At 37.3% G+C, this 18,528-nt stretch overlaps 6 protein-coding genes across 12 annotated transcripts in view; 3 read left to right on the top strand and 3 right to left on the bottom strand.

Moving 5' to 3' along the window:
- Positions 1 to 20: 20 nt before the first annotated feature.
- Positions 21 to 2,440, bottom strand: LOC110851220 (beta-parvin). Its single transcript, XM_022098908.2, has 7 exons — positions 2,050 to 2,440; positions 1,814 to 1,903; positions 1,549 to 1,722; positions 1,208 to 1,467; positions 994 to 1,134; positions 670 to 913; positions 21 to 599 (listed from the first exon to the last, which is right to left on the bottom strand). The coding sequence occupies exons 1-7, from the start codon at positions 2,162 to 2,164 to the stop codon at positions 523 to 525; spliced, it is 1,101 nt and encodes a 366-aa protein (XP_021954600.1). The 5' UTR covers positions 2,165 to 2,440; the 3' UTR covers positions 21 to 522.
- A 152-nt stretch (positions 2,441 to 2,592) lies between these two features.
- LOC110851263 lies at positions 2,593 to 5,357 on the top strand. Of its 2 annotated transcripts, none has more exons than XM_022098975.2 (7): positions 2,593 to 2,913; positions 3,035 to 3,591; positions 3,681 to 3,950; positions 4,050 to 4,197; positions 4,284 to 4,509; positions 4,583 to 4,751; positions 4,859 to 5,357. In XM_022098975.2, exons 2-7 carry the CDS (start codon positions 3,058 to 3,060, stop codon positions 4,952 to 4,954), a joined length of 1,443 nt encoding a protein of 480 aa, XP_021954667.1. In that variant the 5' UTR covers positions 2,593 to 2,913; positions 3,035 to 3,057; the 3' UTR covers positions 4,955 to 5,357. The 2 variants fall into 2 exon arrangements, with proteins under 2 accessions (XP_021954667.1, XP_021954666.1); XM_022098974.2 differs by having other exon boundaries at positions 2,593 to 2,949.
- On the bottom strand, positions 5,335 to 6,478 carry LOC110851264 (probable 39S ribosomal protein L23, mitochondrial). The gene is made up of 4 exons (XM_022098976.2): positions 6,258 to 6,478; positions 5,969 to 6,174; positions 5,804 to 5,877; positions 5,335 to 5,631 (listed from the first exon to the last, which is right to left on the bottom strand). Exons 1-4 carry the CDS (start codon positions 6,269 to 6,271, stop codon positions 5,470 to 5,472), a joined length of 456 nt encoding a protein of 151 aa, XP_021954668.1. The 5' UTR covers positions 6,272 to 6,478; the 3' UTR covers positions 5,335 to 5,469.
- Positions 6,479 to 6,580: 102 nt separating this feature from the next.
- LOC110851151 (RNA cytidine acetyltransferase) lies at positions 6,581 to 11,506 on the top strand. The gene is made up of 16 exons (XM_022098808.2): positions 6,581 to 6,818; positions 6,910 to 7,001; positions 7,240 to 7,596; positions 7,801 to 8,008; positions 8,101 to 8,305; positions 8,377 to 8,498; positions 8,572 to 8,850; positions 8,935 to 9,083; positions 9,157 to 9,238; positions 9,313 to 9,429; positions 9,512 to 9,688; positions 9,759 to 9,906; positions 9,997 to 10,141; positions 10,232 to 10,452; positions 10,521 to 10,693; positions 10,781 to 11,506. The coding sequence occupies exons 1-16, from the start codon at positions 6,711 to 6,713 to the stop codon at positions 11,291 to 11,293; spliced, it is 3,096 nt and encodes a 1,031-aa protein (XP_021954500.1). The 5' UTR covers positions 6,581 to 6,710; the 3' UTR covers positions 11,294 to 11,506.
- LOC110851150 (zinc finger protein 330 homolog) lies at positions 11,452 to 15,057 on the bottom strand. 2 transcript variants are annotated; one of them, XM_035853085.1, is made up of 6 exons: positions 15,039 to 15,057; positions 12,769 to 12,996; positions 12,530 to 12,618; positions 12,034 to 12,430; positions 11,773 to 11,946; positions 11,452 to 11,701 (listed from the first exon to the last, which is right to left on the bottom strand). In XM_035853085.1, exons 2-6 carry the CDS (start codon positions 12,968 to 12,970, stop codon positions 11,586 to 11,588), a joined length of 978 nt encoding a protein of 325 aa, XP_035708978.1. In that variant the 5' UTR covers positions 12,971 to 12,996; positions 15,039 to 15,057; the 3' UTR covers positions 11,452 to 11,585. The 2 variants fall into 2 exon arrangements, with proteins under 2 accessions (XP_035708978.1, XP_021954499.1); XM_022098807.2 differs by lacking the exon at positions 15,039 to 15,057 and adding an exon at positions 13,128 to 13,286.
- Positions 15,057 to 18,528, top strand: part of LOC110850848 (rho GTPase-activating protein 26) — a 41,709-nt gene continuing 38,237 nt past the window's right edge. Inside the window, exon 1 of one of the 5 annotated variants that reach the window (XM_035853079.1) lies at positions 15,057 to 15,182. The gene's annotated coding sequence lies outside the window, so the exon portion shown is untranslated. Of the gene's footprint in view, positions 15,183 to 15,904; positions 16,757 to 18,528 lie in introns of those variants that run through there. The other 4 variants (XM_035853083.1, XM_035853082.1, XM_035853078.1 and 1 more) reach the window with 4 other exon arrangements.

Below are 18,528 nucleotides of genomic sequence, written 5' to 3'. Positions count from 1 at the left end.
AGCCTTGTCGAAAAAAATACTGCAGTTATTATGACTGGGTTTTATTATTAAGTTGCATTAACATAGCTGCACATTTAATATTGCACTTAAGTTAAGTCTGTGTAGCAGCAGTACGTAGTAGTTGGAGATTGTTGACTGAAACCTGTTAGATGGATATAATTGGTATATGTTTGTCAATATTTTAAATTGCTAGAAGTGGAGGGATTCAATTACATTTAAAGCTATTTAGCTGTATAAAGGAGGTAATACTATATATACGAGATTACGAAAGTTCATTAAATACATATCAACTGATTGATTCGCATTTACGGTATACAACTAATGTTAATATGAGTTTCGTAATAATACTTAGTTTCAGATTAGATAGTTAATTTCACATTTCATTAATGGCACTGATCCAGGAACTACAAAGGCAGAGTTCCATTTGATGAACGGTTTTTTGCAAGAACACATTGGTTTCATTAGAGGCGAATTCACTAATATAGTCACTGGAGAAGAGGCAGCAGGAGTTCTGGTCAGTGTTCATCCAATATTCTTATACTTGGCGAATAAATTGTACAGAACTCGAAGAGTAGATTTGAGGTCCAAGTTGACAATGTCTACAAAGTAGGAAGCAATACAATTTTAAAACAAATCACGATTTAAAGTAGAAAGTATACATTTACATACCTTCAGGACGTGCTTTTGGTTTAGACAATCCTGCATCTTGCATTAATTCAAATGCATAGGCAACGTTGAAGACCTTTTGATCAAAATCCTTGGGTGTCAAGTGAAATTCGAAGAGGGGGATAAAGTAACCCTCCAAGAGGCCCATGAGAAGTACGAGATACACTCCATCATGAAACTGAGACTCGATATCGTTAACTTCCAGATTGACTTTGTTCAAATGTTTGTTAACAAATGTCACCAAGCTCTACATTATTTAGTAATCCGTACTTAAGTATATCTAAAACTTTTCAATTATGAATAAAGCATTAAAATAAGCTATAAAACCTTTTTCACAACTTGAAGTTTATCTGGAGCATGGTCAAGCAAAGCATCAAAAGCATCTCGCTCGCATCGCATTCCAAATTCATCGTAAGTGGAAGTCAATTCTTCCGTCACTCGGCGATATTGCAGTTTCCCACTTTGTTTCTGCACAAACAGATCAGGTCATTCATAATAGGAAATAATTTGAAACGTCATTAAACTAAAAGTAATTTCATACCTTGATTACAACCGTTTCCACATTTACATTTTCTGGAAGCCTCAATGGAGCTCGAAAATGTCTAGCAAGATGCACCAACAAGTACAAGATGGCAACCAAACTCTTGGAATGGATGGATTCGACACTCCATTTTTGTGATGACCATCGTGGAAGACCAAGGATTTGATTGGCAGTTCCCAAAACTACTTGCAATTTATGGCGTTGTCCTTCCTCTGATTGTGACACTTCTGGAACTTCGAGTTTCTGTCCAGTCAGTTTTTCTGTAAACAGTTATATTCTGTTACAGTATTGCATGCACACAATTCGGGACGTAATACATATGTAGATAAAAAATAACTAACCAAGCAATTTCTGCAGAACTTGACCATCGTAAAGATCATCGTCAATGACTTTAACAATAATTCGATGATCCGCCAATTCGTCATTTATCCAATCGATCAGGAGCTGAATTAATTGCCCCAGTTTTGGATCATCGTAACTCTTTCGTTCAATCAGCAATCGTTCTTCCCCTTCAGCTGATAATCATAATTAACAAACAATTATTAGTTAACTGTACTAAGCATTTAATCGCAACTTTTAAAATTAAAATTCATTCTAAGCTCTCACCTAAATCGTATTCCTCAGGGGAAATACTAAAAGCCAAAGGACTTCCAGGCGAATCAATTGCATGCTTTCCTTCTTCCTCAACAATTTGAACTGCAAATTCATATAACAATTTTACATTAGTTCCCGAATCTTTCATCACATATCCATCCACTCACACTCTATCGTAAAAGTCATAAGTAGTCATGAAACCTTAAATGTTTAGCTGCTCCCTAAAAAAATTGAAAATGATTGCCCACCTTCCTTGATCCTCTTCTTTCGTCCCAATGTTCCAAACTTGTCCCAAAATGACTCCTCCTTCTCCCCCGCTTTAGGGGTAACAGGTCGCGGAGACTTTGATCTCGGGGTAGTCATTTTATCAATACACCTTCTAACCCCTTAATTGCTGACAACAACCTTAAATTTAACTTCTTGAATCCCTTCCTCTTCAACCCACAACCAATTCGACTTATTTTCAAAGAAATTTAAAACACCTGGGTCAAATTAATTTAACAATTTAACAATTGTGTCGTCTAGATATCTCAACCCTTTCTTCTCTAGTAAAAACCATCCACCTAAATAAACTCAAGAAGAAAAAGAACAGAAGAACCAAACTTGGCAGTGCCCCAGCCCATTTCCCTTTCTAAAAGTTCATCATCATCAACATATCCATCCAAGATCAGCAGAAATCTACGCTCACTCACTACACCCACGCAGATTTATGTAGCTCACTCACTTTTTTGTGCATTTTCCTTAAAGACAGATTCGAAGGAAGCGATTTTAGCAGTTTGCCCCAAGACTTGAGCAGATTCAGTCAACCTTGTGAATCTCCAGCAGAACTGAGAACTGGACTCACTCTTCCCTCGCTTGCTTGTTGTACAACTTGTACTCGTTCTTCTCTCTGCCTGTCGTCTTTTTTTATAAATTCACTCATTTTTCCGAATTTCGAAGTTTTAAAGTTGAAGTAATTATTCACTTTTTGGATCCACTGCACTGAGGTGGAAGAGAAGCAATTTTGAACGTTTTGACTAGATTTTTACTTTTTGAGCAATAGAGTATGTCATTTTCTACTGGCTGGTAAAGGCCGGTTGAAGAGTTGAACAAGGGGGAATGAAAATTGGCAAGTAGGTTGAAATTATTTAGCAGAGTTTTAAGTTTTGGTATGTGGAAAGTTTAAATAAATTTTTAAACATTTTTGGAAAGTATGGTTAATAAAGTCATGTATTACTTTTTTGTTTGCGACAGATTTTTAAAGTGTGATCAGAAGAATGTTGCCATTTGGATCTAAGACCTACGCCGAAATTGCAATGCAAAGTGGGATGGAGAGTATTAATCTCGAGCCTCAAGGCCAAAGTGGCCAAAGTAGTGGCCAAGTAGTACGCCAAACAGGTCGTACATCGTTTGGAGGAGTTGGTAGTAGCCGAGATAGAAGACAAAATAGGAACTCTCTGGCTGCCCAGAGTATTGGCCGATTCCTTCCTGACAGTCAACCTGAGAATGTTGGATCCACAGCTAGAAATGCAAATATCGGGTCGAAAAGACCCTACACAGAAAGGCCAATGCGAAACTTGGAACTTAACGCTCCTGGATCCATGGTTGAACCCTATCGACCGGGTACTGTCAGCACTGGATCGAAACCCAGAAATAGAAAAAATTTGACTCAGTATGGGCCCATGAAAACATTCGAAATCGAAAATCAGAATTTTACACGTATGTACACTGCACCGAATGGACTCACAGATGAGACTATCATCGCCACTACTGGTCCCCATGCAATTGTTTTCTACCGTTTAAAAATCACTGTAAGTGAATCTTATTGTTATCAATGGATTTATTCGATAGAAAGATAATTAATATGGAAATGATGTTTTCCTGGCGGTTATTTACTTAGGATGCGACAAATGAAAAGGAAACTTCTAGCTCTAGCAAGCCACAAATGGAGTTGATTAAAGTCCATGAAGTCGAATTTGTTGGGACCGAATTGGGATGTTTCAACGTGAGCTCAATATGTTCGCTTACCCTTCCGCCTCAATACCTAATTTACGCGTTTTGTTCATTTGCCTCATCAACTGTTTATCTTGTTGATTTTCGGGACGAATATTTCGTTCCCGAAAAAATCACGTTTGGAGCAGTGGATCTGGCTGAAAAGCATGGGGAATCTGTAAGTGGTACAAATGTATCTTATCTTTTGTTTATAATGTAGTACAAGTGGTAAAATTATAAAACTTGGTTCTGTTGTTTCAATTTTTACTAAATATAGGTTCGGAGAGTTGTAAATGATCATTGCAGCCTGCAATTGGCGCTGAAGGATGATCATTATTTGGCGTGTCTGTTAGAAAATCGGGAGGTAGTTGTCTGGGATATCTTTGAAGGCAGGAAGCTGTGTCGATTCAGATTAAGCTCTCCAGGTAAGTTACATGTATATATGCATTTCTTTAAAGGCTAGACCTAGGCTCAAATGTAGATTAATTGATTGCTAAATTCTACTTTATAGGGATTCACCTCTCTTGGCACCCCAGTGAGAACTTCAAACTCATGGTAGTTGAATCAAATGGTTACCTCAAGTTTTTTAACGTAATGAAAGAGCGTTGTTACACAACTCAATACATGTGCCAAAGCCCTCTGTACTCTGGAGACTGGGCGTATTCTGACAGCCTTTTCAGCGCTGTAGGATGGGCTGGTGGAGTCACTACTTTTAATTCATCACAAGTCACTACAAAGTAAAGTCAAATGCTTTATCTTTGAAATTTGAATTTGTACAATTTTTATTAATTTTCCTATCCTCTGCTGTAGTATGTTCAAAGTCAACGAACAGCCGTGTAAAGTATTCACCAAAGTGGTCTTCAATCCCAGCGACAATAAAGCTCTTGCGACTTTGGAACTCGGATTCACCTATCAAAGAACTATTCATTTATGGAGAAGTCATTTTCCACATTACATGTGGGCCTTTTCAAATGCACAGGTATTGACTGAATGTCAAATGCATCTGTACACATTTATATCCTCGTTTATACCATCTTTATAAACTGGCTATCAAGTTAAATATTATTATTATATTATTTCCGGCAGCTTGTCGACATTGGGTGGACCTATGGTGGAAAATCGTTCATCCTCGCATTGGGAACGAAGAAAATTTTCGTCTTCGATGGGTCTATGGACGTTTGAAGACAATCTTTGAATTGAATTCAAATCTAGTGATGTTGCTAACAGCACCTATTTTTAGTTATATATCTATTTTTACTTTTTACACATAAGGAGGCTCCTTCAAAATTTGCTGTTATTTATAGGAGGATAATGATAATGGTTTTTGTGATCAATTTTTGTAAATTTTATAACGAGGAGCTGTCTCATTATCTCATTTATTTATTTTCTACGCTGGGCCTGTTACTAATATCAGGTTAAAATAGTTTATGTTTGGTCTGATTTCAATTTGTAATCCTATATTATTATGCTGGTGGTTATCACCCACTGAACTACCTGATTATGTCGGTTACACACCATGTCATCTAATTCCATTGAAATGTAATAATGATGTTATTAAATACAAATTGATCTTTTGCATTTTAAAGTACAAACGTCTTATTTATTTATTATTATTACTACTACATTACCATTAGGTATGTCCATTCAATGAGACACAAAACAGATTATTTACTGACTAGGAAATATTTAAATATACATTATACAAACCATCCAGGAACATTAATTCTGCCATGATTTCCACGTTCAAACTGTTGTTTTTGTTTCGTCATTTCTTCCAACTGTCTTTGCTCCCCTTCTATCTCTTTGTCCTTCTTCTCTGCAGGGAATAGGTCTGGAAACTCGAACTTTGTGTCCTTTGGCTGCAATATAATCAAAGTTTCAAAATTTAGAGATGTTTGACCTTCAATCTTAAAAACAAATAAATACAATTCTTGGAAGATATGAGTTTTATTATTATTTGAACAATATTTTTAGTCAATTTTTCAGTGTGAAACATCCAGATTGGTAAAATCCAACAATATTCACACTTACCAATGTTACATACGCTACTTTGAAATCATCTTCCTTGATAACGTACTGTTTCCTCGGAGCAAGTTTGGTTTTACCTAAAATAAGTTGATTATACATTTGACACAATTATTTCGAATCAACAAATGCAAAAAGAAATTTCCCTCGTGCTTAACGACACTAACATACCAGAGTTTATGCTAATGCGAATAGAGGCAGCACGAACATTATAGATTTTTTCTAAATAATTAACAACATCCATTCTGCTCATTCCGTTGTGGACAATAAATTCGACTTTATTCGGTGGCCCTGCAACCCTCGGTTTCACCATTTTCATCCAAAAGTTGGGCAGAAATACTCTTAGTTGTGGATTTCCCTTTTGGTAAATGGGGTACCTAGAGCGTACAGCAATAAAATCTTAACTATACAACACTTAACTATATTAATTTACAAATTAAAACTCATCCGACCGGCTTACCATCGTGAAGACATTTATACAAATTAACAGCTTTACAAACACCGCTCACAAGTTTGATGATAACCACTCAACCTTCCCAACGTTTGATACTTGCTAATGCCTACGTAAACAATAACGTAGAAAATGTTTGAAATTTTAGAAATTCAAATGAGAACTTTTTCAAAAATTCAGTTTATCTTGTTGTATTTGGACTTGTGGTTTGAGTTTAGCGGAAGAATGCTCACCGCCAACGGGAGCAGGCGAGCAGGATATGCGCTATATCGTATCCATGGCTATACCTCGTAGCGTGTCTTTTGCAGCACGTGTGAGTCGTGCTGACTTTTTCTCTCTCACTCTCGTCAGGAAAGCCGGTGAGGACGGTTGGTCGGTCAACTCGTTTTTCCGTAGTTCATAAAATTTTGCTAGCTTTATCAAAATAGTGCAACTATTAAGTTTGAAACTTGAAACGCCGAAATGGTGCGTAAAAAGGTCGACAACAGGATTCGTGTCCTGATTGAAAATGGGGTGCATACCGGTCACCGGTCAATGTTCGTCATTGTCGGGGACAAGGGTCGTGATCAGGTAAATGTCGAGTGTAATAAATATAAAGGAGGAATTAGTTGATTAGTTAAATACTAACAGGATGTATTAATGTTTTGATATTGATCAACAGGTCGTAATATTACATCACATGTTGTCCAAAGCAGAAGTAAAGGCCCGTCCTAATATTTTGTGGTGTTATAAAAAAGAGCTTGGATTTAGTAGGTAAGCCTAGATTTGATTAACTGTTGGTTAATGAACGCATCGTCGTTGAAGGTGTTGAATTGTGTGCTATCTCATATTTTGGTCGTTTCGTCATACAACGGCCAAGATATTATAGATAGCACGCAATGCACCTTCAGCGACGATATAGAATGATTAGATAAGTTAATTAACAACTAATATAAATATTTCATAAATACGTATAGTTTAGCTGTGGATATAATAATTAATGTTTTTCCAGTCATCGGAAAAAGCGGATGCGTCACTTGCAAAAGAAGATCCAGTCTGGCAAAGTAGATGTAAACGAGGACGATCCTTTCGAGCTCTTCATTGCTTCGACAAATATTCGCTACTGCTATTATGCAGAGTCGCATAAAATTTTGGGAAACACGTATGGAATGTGCGTTCTCCAAGATTTTGAAGCACTCACCCCAAATTTGTTGGCAAGGACGATTGAAACGGTTGAGGGAGGTGGAATTATCATAATTCTGTTGAGATCTGTAAACTCTTTGAAGCAATTGTACACGATGACGATGGACGTACATTCTCGATTTCGGACCGAAGCTCATCAGGATGTAGTTGGGAGATTTAATGAGAGGTTCGAATATCTTTTTTTTTTACTGAATCTTGAAATATGATATGATGCATATCCTTATGGCACATATGGCAATTTGCCCTTGCAAGTCGGAAATATTTAGTTATTTCTTAAAACCTACGGGGATATCTATTAATTTACGATATATGTTATGATATACATGTGCGAATTATCATGAAGGTTTATTCATATGCAATGGTTCTATAGGTTCATGCTATCTCTGGGAACCTGTGATTCCTGCATAGTAATGGACGATGGTTTGAATATTTTACCAATTTCTTCAAACACGGCCAACATTTCGCCTGTTGAAAAAACTAATACAACAGAGGATCCGCAACTAAAATCTTTAAAAGAAAGTCTTCAGGATACTCAACCTGTAGGGGTTCTCGTAAATTGCTGTAAGACTGTGGACCAGGTAATAACACGAATATTTTACTTAATAATTAATTGTGAGAAATTAAAAGCAATGTTATTTGAAAGTGAATACATTTTTTAAAAACTAATCAGGCCCAAGCCTTGCTGAAGTTCATTGATTCAATCTCAGAAAAACGGTTGGATGCAACAGTATCGTTAACTGCTGCAAGAGGTAGAGGAAAATCGGCTGCTTTGGGATTGGCAATGGCTGCAGCAATTGCATTTGGATATTCAAACATTTACGTGACCAGTCCGAGTCCTGAAAATTTGAAAACATTGTTTGAATTTGTTTTTAAAGGTATGTCGACGTGAATGTGTAAATTAGTTTTCATTAAAAGTATCGTCTTATTGATTTTTTACCATAAATAGGATTTGAGGTATTACAGTATCAAGAGCATATTGACTTTGACCTGGTTCAGTCGACAAGTCCAGAATTTAATAAAGCAGTTGTCCGAGTAAATTTTTTTCGTGATCATCGTCAAACAATTCAGGTATACAACACACTGCATAGATTGACAATATGAATATGAAATGTTATATCCTTAAATGTTTTCTTGTTCAAAGTATATTCAACCAAATGAGGCAATGAAACTCGGCCAAGCAGAGCTTTTAGTTATTGACGAAGCAGCAGCAATACCACTACCATTAGTGAAATCATTGTTCGGACCCTATCTAGTATTTTTGGCGTCGACAATCAGTGGTTACGAAGGAACGGGAAGATCTCTTTCTCTAAAGTTGATTCAACAGCTTAGAGTCAGTGGTAGTAAAGCTCCTCCAGCAGAGACAGACCAAGCCTCAAATACTGGAACAGGAACTGCTGTTAGCGGACGAACTTTGCGAGAAGTACGTCATCGTGCATTCAATAATAATCAACCGCCTCAATTGCTTATCTCGGATTAATCACCTACATGTTCATATTCTTTTCAGGTTGTGCTAGAAGAATCTATTCGATACAAAGCAGGGGACAGTGTTGAAGCATGGCTCACTGGTCTTTTATGTCTCGATGCTACATTGACTCCACCGATTACATCGGGTTGTCCTCCGCCAAATGAGTGCGAGTTATATTACATTAGCCGGTGAGTGGTATACAATTAATTATCTAAATTAATAACTAGTTTTTGCTAACTGCAATTTGTGTTACATTTATAGAGACACTCTGTTTAGCTATCACAAAGCGTCCGAAATGTTCCTACAACGAATCATCTCATTGTATGTTTCCTCACACTATAAGGTATTAAGATATGTTATAACATGTTACAAATTTAATATTTTATTTACATTAATTAAACTCTAAATATATTTTAGAACTCCCCTAACGATTTGCAACTGATATCAGATGCACCAGCCCACCACTTGTTCTGTCTGCTGGGCCCTGTTGATCCAGACAAAAAGTCTCTTCCGGAGGTGCTTTGTGTTATTCAGGTACGTAATAAATATGAAACATCTTCTTACCCTTCCACATTATTCGTCACTCAATTATATTTTTGGTTAATCAAACTTAAAGGTGTGTCTCGAAGGCGAGCTATCAAAAGCAAACATTGCAGATGGTCTGCAAAGAGGAAAACGCGCATCAGGCGATTTAATCCCTTGGACGATTGCTCAACAGTTCCAAGACAGTAATTTTCCTTCATTGTGTGGAGCAAGAATTGTTCGAATTGCTACTCACCCTGATTACCAAGGCGTAATATAACTTAATATTACTTGTTAACAAATTTTTAATTATCGTGCGTCTCATGAAACTATTTTCTCAGATGGGATATGGTTCAAGAGCCATAAAGCTCCTACAAGAATATTACTCGGGAAAGATGATTGATCTCGGCGAGAAATCAGTAGAAGAACCTATACAAGATATTACAGGCGTTCCGGACGAAGATTTGAATATTCTTTCAGAACGAATTGGTAAGCTTAATATTTGCTTAGAAATTTTAACTACAGGTTTGCATGTAACTTGCATACAAATATATTCACAATTATGTTTGATAATCGCAGTCCCTCGTAAAAATTTACCTCCACTCCTCTTGAAATTGACGGAACGTTCTCCAGAAGTTCTGCACTACATTGGAGTTTCTTACGGTGTCACACTGCCGCTTTTGAAATTCTGGAAAAGGGCAGGATATCTACCTGTGTATATGAGGTATACAAACTACTTAAATTATTTACAGCATTTCTGTGCTGTATTGTAGTACGTTAACAAAATAATGCTCAAAATATTTAACTCTGACAGACAAACACCAAATGAACTTACGGGGGAGCATTCTTGCATTATGCTTCAACTCCTTCATACGGAAACCGTCAGTTTCGATGGTCAGGAATGGCTCCAAGACTACTTCAAGGACTTTAGGCGTCGCTTTATGTCTCTACTTTCCTATCAATTTAAAGCATTCACACCTGCACTAGCACTTAGTATTTTGCTGAACAAGAACTGGATCCCTGGAAAATTTAAAGGTTTGTTGTTATATAAAGTATGCAATTTTTGCAGGCAAGAATTTAATGTACGGAATATTTTATTTTAGAAATTACACAACCTGAACTTCAAGTTCATATCACTCCATTTGATACGAGACGATTGGAGTTGTACTCGAAAAATATGACGGATTATCACGTCGTTATGGACTTGGTACCCACATTGGCCAAGCTTTATTTTTTGAATAAAATGGGGAATATAAAAGTATCTGCCGTCCAGTCGGTATGTCTTATTTTAAGAAATGTGTAATCATACTAACAACTTTATAATGTAGGTTATAACTAATTAATTGATTTAACCACTATGCAGGCTATTTTGGTTGGACTTGGCCTACAACATAAAACGGTGGATGAACTATCAACAGAAATTGATCTCCCATCAACCCAACTATTAGGCTTGTTTAATCGCACAATTCGAAAAGTGTTGGAGTTTATGAATAGAGTATCAGAAAATCATATTCATGAACAATTCCTAAATTTCGACGTTGAAAAAGCTATGGCTAGTATGGAACCCTTATCTCAAAGTCTAGAGGATGAGTTTAAGAATGCGGAGAAGGACCTCAAGAAAAAGCAGAAAGTAGAGCTGGAGAAACTAAAGGGCGACGACTTCAGCCAGTTTGCCATCAAAGGTACAGACGAAGTGTGGTCAAATGCCCTGCAAACTATGGAACTGCCCGCAGGTAGCAGCATCACAATCAAAAGTGGGGAGAAACGACTTGCGGAAGAAGATTCAGGAGAAAAGAAGAAAAAGAGGGAATCACCCGATGGAAAGAAAAGTTTTGGAAAAGGCTGGAAGAAAACTGGCAATAAAAAGAAAAAATAAATTGGGTAAAATGGCAGTCAATCGTTTATGATATTTATTTAATTGAAATGTAAGAGCAGTATCTTACTATTCCATTCGTTTATCTTTTTCCACTAATTGATTATTTAGAACTTGGCAATGTTATGTTATAATAGTTAGTGATTAATGTAAAACTTGCGAGTTTTCCAAATTGTTCAAGTATTTATTACAAATAAAATTCTGAGTTTATAACAACAATGATATTGGCTCCATTTTTCGTATCACAAGAATTTTAAAATATGAGTTATATTGTATGTAGAAAATTGCGATTCGGCTACACTTTCTTGTCTACTTCTCCCTTATCCTTTTCACCATCAGCTGCCTTCTCTTCTTCATCTTCTTCACTACCCGATTCATCCTCATCTTCGTCATCGTCATCATCTTCATCATCTATAAAATATAAATATATTATTCATAAGTATTTTACACATTCTCATAAAGCTGCAAAACTTATTAGTTACCATCTTCGTCATAATCGCCATCATCTGCGTCATCATCATCCTCATCATCCTGTGCCGCTCGTCTTCCTCCATAACTAAATCCAGTAGCGCCTCCAAAGGTGAATCCACCAGCTCCTTCCTCTTCTCCCTCTTCATCCTCATTATTTCCTTGTCGGCCGTATTTATGAGAGCGGGCTAAGCAATAGAGACAATCCACAATTAATAGAATTAAAGTATATTGATCGCTTTTTACAAAATACAGAAAAAATAGAAGAAACTTACTCGACATACTAAGGTCCTTTGTGATATTTGTCTCAAAATTACATTTTGGACATGGTATCCCTTTATTCTTATCGTATTTGAATCCCTTCCTGCGAACATGGTCTTCACAAAAGCAGACCTTGCACCTCAAACAGGAATATTGTCCAAGTTTGTTGCAAGATTGGCACTTGTAGCTCTCAGCATCCAGTACTTGGCACGACGCTTGGTGCTCAAATTGGTCATCCTCGCATAGAAAAGAGGTACAGAAAGAACACTTGAAAATTCTTCCACCATGTTCCCAAACTCCACGTTGGCATTCCCCACACACGGCGTCGATGAGGGGACAAGTACAGGCGTGTGATTGCAAACATTTTCTACCATGACACACCCACGCTTCACAAAAGTCACAGATGGCTCCCTAATAACACAAGCAAATTATTTGTAAAAAAATAAATTTTAACAATACAAATCTCCAAAAATTTAAAGATTTTAGACCTAGCTACGATCATGAACGTACCACCATGCCAAGTCCAGTCGTATAAACGCCTCCATGTTTCACTACACAATCTCCCGACTTCATCATACACTTGACCTTTCCACAATGAGCTGCATATATACAACAAAAAAGATTAAATACGGAATCATAATAATCAACCACTTCTTGCCATTTCATCACACCAACCAACAACTGGCATATTGTAGTATTATGCAATTAACGTAAATTTATCCAACTTAGTAAAACCAAACAATTATTACCGCACTGAGGGAGACGTTGCAAACATTGACAGAAGTAGCAAAACGCCCGATTTTTCTGCGTCCTCTTACACTTATCGCATTCCATAAGTGCATTGCATGCTTGGTCCACGATGGAACGGTGTTCTCGTGCTTCACGGATGTTCTTCTGACGGACTTTCTGCTTATCTGCCTTTTTCCTCTGGCCAGTTTTCTTCTTCGGCATGGTCACCACCGTATTGTCCTAACAAGCTGTAATTCAAAATGACCTAAATTTTAGTTGGTGGTTTATATTTATTTATGTTCTCCAATTTTAGACAAAATAAATCCTAACAAAACCTCTTCTCTAAGCTGTCAGATATAGTCAACAAAACTAGATTTACCTCGTTATGAGATGTACGATAAATTCTGAGCAATTAAAAAAACAAAGATAAGAGATGACAAACTTGACCGAAAGTCAAAATCTGGAGAAAGTATTAGAATGCAATGCAATGGGGAGCCATGAGCTCAAAATCCGCTCCACGTATGCAGAGAAAAAGATGATGTACTACCTACCGCCTAGCGCCTAGCTTCCTATCGCCTATCGCCTACCAGGTACTTTCTACCGCCTAAAGACCTAGCGCCTACTTCCTAACGCCTAAAATATCCACCGCCTACTTCCTAACGCCTAAACGCCTACCGCCTACTTCCTAACGCCTAAACACCTACCGCCTACTTCCTAACGCCTAAAATGTTTACCGCCTAAAAATTTTTTTTATTACCTTTTTAAACGTTTTACACTATTCTATTAGTGGGGCACTTTGAGATTTTTGTAAAAATATCATGGAAATCATAATTTCTTCTTATCACAGTGGGTCACTATGAGATTATTGGGGTAAAGTGTAGCATGGATTATCCAAATTATGCCCCGTATTGGGATTTCGTTCGTTTTTAAGCGAGCGAAGCGAGCAGGTTAGGTTAGTTATACTAGGTACGTGGAAAACGTGAAATATTCAGCTAGGAGAGCTAGCAAGGAGATCTACCTAGGATAACTAGCTAGAAGTCCTAGCTAGGAGAGCTAGCTAAAAGTCCTAGCTAGGAGAGCCAGCTAAAAGTCCTAGCTAGGAGAGCTAGCTAAAAGTCCTAGCTAGGAGAGCTAGCTAGAAATCCTAGCTAGAAGTCCTAGCTAGGAGAGCTAGCTAGAAATCCTAGCTAGAAGTCCTAGCTAGGAGAGCTAGCTCGTATTCTTAGTTAGAGATATTAGAAATTTAATTGTCCTCAAAAATTTTCAAACCTGGGGGAAAGGCAGACAAAGTCTAAGACTGTGTCTCACTTTCTCTCCTAGCTAGGACTTATAGCTAGCTCTCCTAGCTAGGACTTATAGCTAGCTCTCCTAGCTAGGACTTATAGCTAGCTCTCCTAGCTAGGACTTATAGCTAGCTCTCCTAGCTAGGACTTATAGCTAGCTCTCCTAGCTAGGACTTATAGCTGGCTCTCCTAGCTAGGACTTCTAGCTAGGAATTCTAGCTAGCTCTCCTAACTAGGACTTTTACCTAGCTCGACTAGCTAGGACTTCTAGCTAGTTATCCTAGGTAGATCTCCTTGCTAGCTCTCCTAGCTGAATATTTCACGCTTTCCACGTACCTAGTATAACTAACCTAACCTGCTCGCTTCGCTCGCTTAAAAACGAACGAAATCCCAATACGGGGCATAATTTGGATAATCCATGCTACACTTTACCCCAATAATCTCATAGTGACCCACTGTTATAAGAAGAAATTATGATTTCCATGATATTTTTACAAAAATCTCAAAGTACCCCACTAACAGAATAGTGTAAAACGTTTAAATATGCAATAAAAAATTTTAGGCGGTAAATATTTTAGGCGTTAGGAAGTAGGCGGTAGGTGTTTAGGCGGTAGATATTTTAGGCGTTAGGAAGTAGGCGCTAGGTCTTTAGGCGGTAGGAAGTACCTGGTAGGCGTTAGGCGGTAGGAAGCTAGGCGCTAGGCGGTAGGCAGTACATCATGAGAAAAAGTCTCACGCTGCTGTGCGGTCTTTGTTTCAGCACGATTCTTCCCATTCGCATTCTACTCAAAAACATTTACCTCTCTTGTTTTTGGATTTGTTATTTAATTTCCCTCTCGTAAAATACTTGTTCTTTTTTATTCTGGAATGTTCCCGTCATATTTCCTTCTTTTAATTACATCTAAACTGTTAAATTAGTCCTCGGTAGGACAAAGACACTGAAATATGGCATCCCTTACAGATGAAATCATTCAATTTGTCCTTGATCTTATATTTGTGTTTCTCACCTTGTTCGCTATATATAGGCTTATCAGTCATTTTAGACAAACTACCCAAAGTTCGATTGATGACTATAATCAGACGGAATTTTATTTATTTAAACTTGCCGATTTCTGGCTCCGCCGCCGGAGACGACGCGGATAACAACGCAGGTGAGTTATCCTTTGACTAATATATATTTTTAAAACATTATGCTGAAAGATTCACAACATACATAAAATGGTAAGTTAATTTGGAAAAGATATGTATATTAAATTCAATAGAAGTTTCATTAGTCGGGGTCACAAATAATTAGGCAAAACAATCATTTGGCGCCTAGGCTCTTTTTTGGAGCCCTAGAATTCCACTGCCAAGATTATTTATCTTGTAGTAGCTCATTAATTATCAATATTTCATTTTCCGACATCTTCATTCCTGGAGAATTTACCTCACTCGACTTCCACTCCAGTCCAGAGAGGCATTTTTTATAACCACTTGAGTAAACTGATTGGTTTGGATTCTTCATGAAGACACGGCACGCGTATTACAGACCGTTCTTTCCATGAATATCGGAGTAAAAAAGACGCAAGTTCCTTTTATTCAGTGTTGTTGACGCTAAGAATAAGATGAGAAGAAGACGAAGATGCCACAAAATCTCATCGTCATTCATCCATCCATCCATCCATCTGCATCTCTATCCTTTGGTTTGTGCCTCGGTGAAATAATAATGACGAGGATTTTTGTGTTGTGGTATGCGTTGGGAGAATCATTGCTCTAGGGCACGTTTACTTTTACAAGTTACAACGAAACTTACGAAGCCATGAAGCCGTACTATGGATAAGTTAGGTGGGAATATGGCATAGAATGGCATATAGCAGACGACGATCAGCAGAGGCCTTTCATTCCAATAATGTTTTAATTTCTTCACCCCTGTTCATCCTCCCATTTAACTGCGGCACTCCACTGTTATTTAGTCCGGATTTGAACTCAGACCAGGCCACATTGACTTCTCCCAAGGAAATGTGACAGTATTGCAGCATTACAGCCTTTATGTAAAGCAAAGTGCAAAAATCAATCTATCAAACCCCCCAAAGACCAACTACGACAATTAAACATCGCCTTCTTAATAAGTAAGTTTAATCCCGTTTGGTGTGTGACAACTTGCTGCAAACAGAGATCGGAGCCGCATTTACTGCGAAGACGTTTTTGACACTCACCAAATGAAGCAAAGCTCTATATTGCTACCGTTTTTTTGCCCACACCGGTAAAAACGTACAATATTTCGTAAGTGGTTAACCCTGCAAAGTTCATAACTCTCTTTATACATAGATTTTTGTCGTGTTTATACATACTCTGGAAGAATGTGATGATAAGTTGGACACGTTATGTTTGGTTTGTCGGATGTGGGTGCGTAGTTAGTAGTAGCTCCTCAATGGGAACGAAGGGGTGATTTACGAGCCCAAATTGGAGTTAAATCGCCCGAGAAAGTTTGTCACAGATGCAAGACAGCAAACATTTAACTGGAATGTGTGGGTGTCAAATGTCATAGTTTGTTTTAGTCAAGTTAAGCAAGTGATGAGTTTCAGATTGTTATTTTGTTGGTTCATGGTGTCGAGTGGCAGTGGAATTTGTTGAAAGAAATGTGAACACGAGTTGTTAAAGAGAAACAAAGAAAGAGACGAATATACCCGCATCTCCGCTTTTCGGATTGGAAATATTGCAAGGAGTTGGAATAAAGTGTACGTAGGTGCGTGTCTTTGATGCCCATTTTTCAATTTGACGACTAATTAACACTTAGTTAATTATGTTTAATATGTGTGATATTTACGCATATCGGCGTCAGCAGTTCATCTAAACTTTCAATTGACGATTTAATAGGAGTCTATATTAAATTAGTGGCCATATATTTGTCTCTGAACGTCTACTTGGAAATATAGACATCCGGACAATTATTGCAAATCGTGTTAATAATTGCAAAGATAATGTTACATATATTTAATTCCTAGCAATTTGTTAGGCTTATCCATCCTGCACACTCATCAACCCTTTACACTTTAGGACACTACTTTAGAATAGTACCTTAAATATTATTACATGAAAGTGACCGACAGGATATATATCAGCAGGAATAGGAACATTGGTTACGTAAATGCATATTTGGCAGATTACTTATGAATGAATGGATTTAGAGCAAATATTATCTCTGGATGATATGGCTGCATAGTAATAACAATAACGTGAGCTGTCCCAGTCTCATTAGATGTAATTCATATTGACAGAAGGATTGCATTACAATTTAGAACAAAGAGGAATCGTCATCATCCACTGATCCTGAGTAATTAAAACTTGTCCCCAGAGTTGGTCAAGGATAGCGGCGGATGCATGCATCATGGCGGCAGTTCATTGTCGCAATTTGCAGTTTTCGCAGTTACTCTGTTATCATCAGAGTGATTTTAGAAGTTGAGTGGAAAGGTTGTATTGTATGTAGTAGTTTTTCAAATTTATTGGCAGGCCATATCCGTGAGTTCGACTGTGGAGTGCAGCACGGGTTTGTTTGTGGTAATATGAGCTGAAAACTTCTCACGACTTATTGTAGATATTAACTGCAACCATTATTATAATAGCTGTAAATAAACAGCACGTTCCCCATATGTGAACACTTGACACAATTATTACACATATTACGAGTCAACTCGCTCCTGCGAAACATATGCGCAATATGTAACACACACTTCTTCGAGACGTTCCTTAATTGAAGACGACGACGACTTATTAATTCGCTGGCCTCGATTCATTACCTTAAATGTTATACAGAACAAACATATAAATGGATACTATTCTGCAACTGCGTCTAGAATAATATCTGTTCAGTTCGTGTAAAAGTGTGTGTGCACTTTGTTTCTTCATGTCATTTATTTGCTGCAAAGTGCGATTATTTTATAATATGTAATTATTATTCAATACATACGTGTTAATTACAAATTGTTGGATTCAGTATTCTAGACTAGGAATCAGACGTAATATTGGATTCTCACGCCTCTCATGTAATTTGCGCATAGCAATATACAAGTTTTTTTAAAGAAATGAAACATGATAGGTAATCTTGTGACTCTGTCAAAGGAATGTTGTAATGTAGTGCAGGTAGTTGAATTTTTATAAAAATGTCCTAAAATGCGACTGTACGAAAAACAGCGCAGCCTTCTTTTTCTTGGGCAAGGACTCAAACGTCAAGACCTGTTTGTCTTCATTTTTAACATTTTTAACATGTAACATTACAGCAAACAAACCAGAGTACAGTCATTCTTGCCAACAATCCAGTCAATTATTTCAACCATAGCTTTGAACTTGGGGTTTTTTCTTTATGTCCGATTCTATTAAAACATGAACCCTAATTAGTTGCTGAAATAATAAGTGGTTCTCTGTGATTTTATATAAATCTACATTTTTATTTGAGATTTGTACCTTTTTCTAAACATTTTTATCATTGGTATAAAAAATGCAAAGGAAATCATTAATTCG

Source organism: Folsomia candida, unplaced genomic scaffold, assembly GCF_002217175.1.
Source record: "Folsomia candida strain VU population unplaced genomic scaffold, ASM221717v1 Fcan01_Sc006, whole genome shotgun sequence".
Classification (NCBI taxonomy): domain Eukaryota; kingdom Metazoa; phylum Arthropoda; class Collembola; order Entomobryomorpha; family Isotomidae; genus Folsomia; species Folsomia candida.
The sequence above is the reverse complement of the archived record's forward strand: the minus strand, read 5'-3'. Positions and strand labels throughout refer to the sequence as shown.

Excerpts from the sequence above, each read along its gene's own strand:
- LOC110851150 (XM_035853085.1), bottom strand. The coding sequence starts at position 12,970 with ATGCCGAAGAAGAAAACTGGCCAGAGGAAAAAGGCAGATAAGCAGAAA. Across the intron at positions 12,619-12,768 it reads GCAACGTCTCCCTCAGTGCG|CTCATTGTGGAAAGGTCAAG; the intron begins GTAATAATTGTT and ends GTATATATGCAG. Across the intron at positions 12,431-12,529 it reads CGACTGGACTTGGCATGGTG|GGAGCCATCTGTGACTTTTG; the intron begins GTACGTTCATGA and ends TTGTGTTATTAG.
- LOC110851263 (XM_022098975.2), top strand. The coding sequence starts at position 3,058 with ATGTTGCCATTTGGATCTAAGACCTACGCCGAAATTGCAATGCAAAGT. Across the intron at positions 4,198-4,283 it reads ATTCAGATTAAGCTCTCCAG|GGATTCACCTCTCTTGGCAC; the intron begins GTAAGTTACATG and ends TCTACTTTATAG. Across the intron at positions 4,752-4,858 it reads GGGCCTTTTCAAATGCACAG|CTTGTCGACATTGGGTGGAC; the intron begins GTATTGACTGAA and ends TATTTCCGGCAG.
- LOC110851264 (XM_022098976.2), bottom strand. Across the intron at positions 5,878-5,968 it reads TCGCATTAGCATAAACTCTG|GTAAAACCAAACTTGCTCCG; the intron begins GTATGTTAGTGT and ends AACTTATTTTAG. Across the intron at positions 5,632-5,803 it reads AAGTAGCGTATGTAACATTG|CCAAAGGACACAAAGTTCGA; the intron begins GTAAGTGTGAAT and ends ATTATATTGCAG.
- LOC110851151 (XM_022098808.2), top strand. The coding sequence starts at position 6,711 with ATGGTGCGTAAAAAGGTCGACAACAGGATTCGTGTCCTGATTGAAAAT. Across the intron at positions 9,084-9,156 it reads GAGTTATATTACATTAGCCG|AGACACTCTGTTTAGCTATC; the intron begins GTGAGTGGTATA and ends TTACATTTATAG. Across the intron at positions 9,239-9,312 it reads ATGTTTCCTCACACTATAAG|AACTCCCCTAACGATTTGCA; the intron begins GTATTAAGATAT and ends AATATATTTTAG.
- LOC110851220 (XM_022098908.2), bottom strand. The coding sequence starts at position 2,164 with ATGACTACCCCGAGATCAAAGTCTCCGCGACCTGTTACCCCTAAAGCG. Across the intron at positions 1,135-1,207 it reads TGGAAACGGTTGTAATCAAG|AAACAAAGTGGGAAACTGCA; the intron begins GTATGAAATTAC and ends CTGTTTGTGCAG. Across the intron at positions 600-669 it reads ACCAAAAGCACGTCCTGAAG|ACATTGTCAACTTGGACCTC; the intron begins GTATGTAAATGT and ends CCTACTTTGTAG.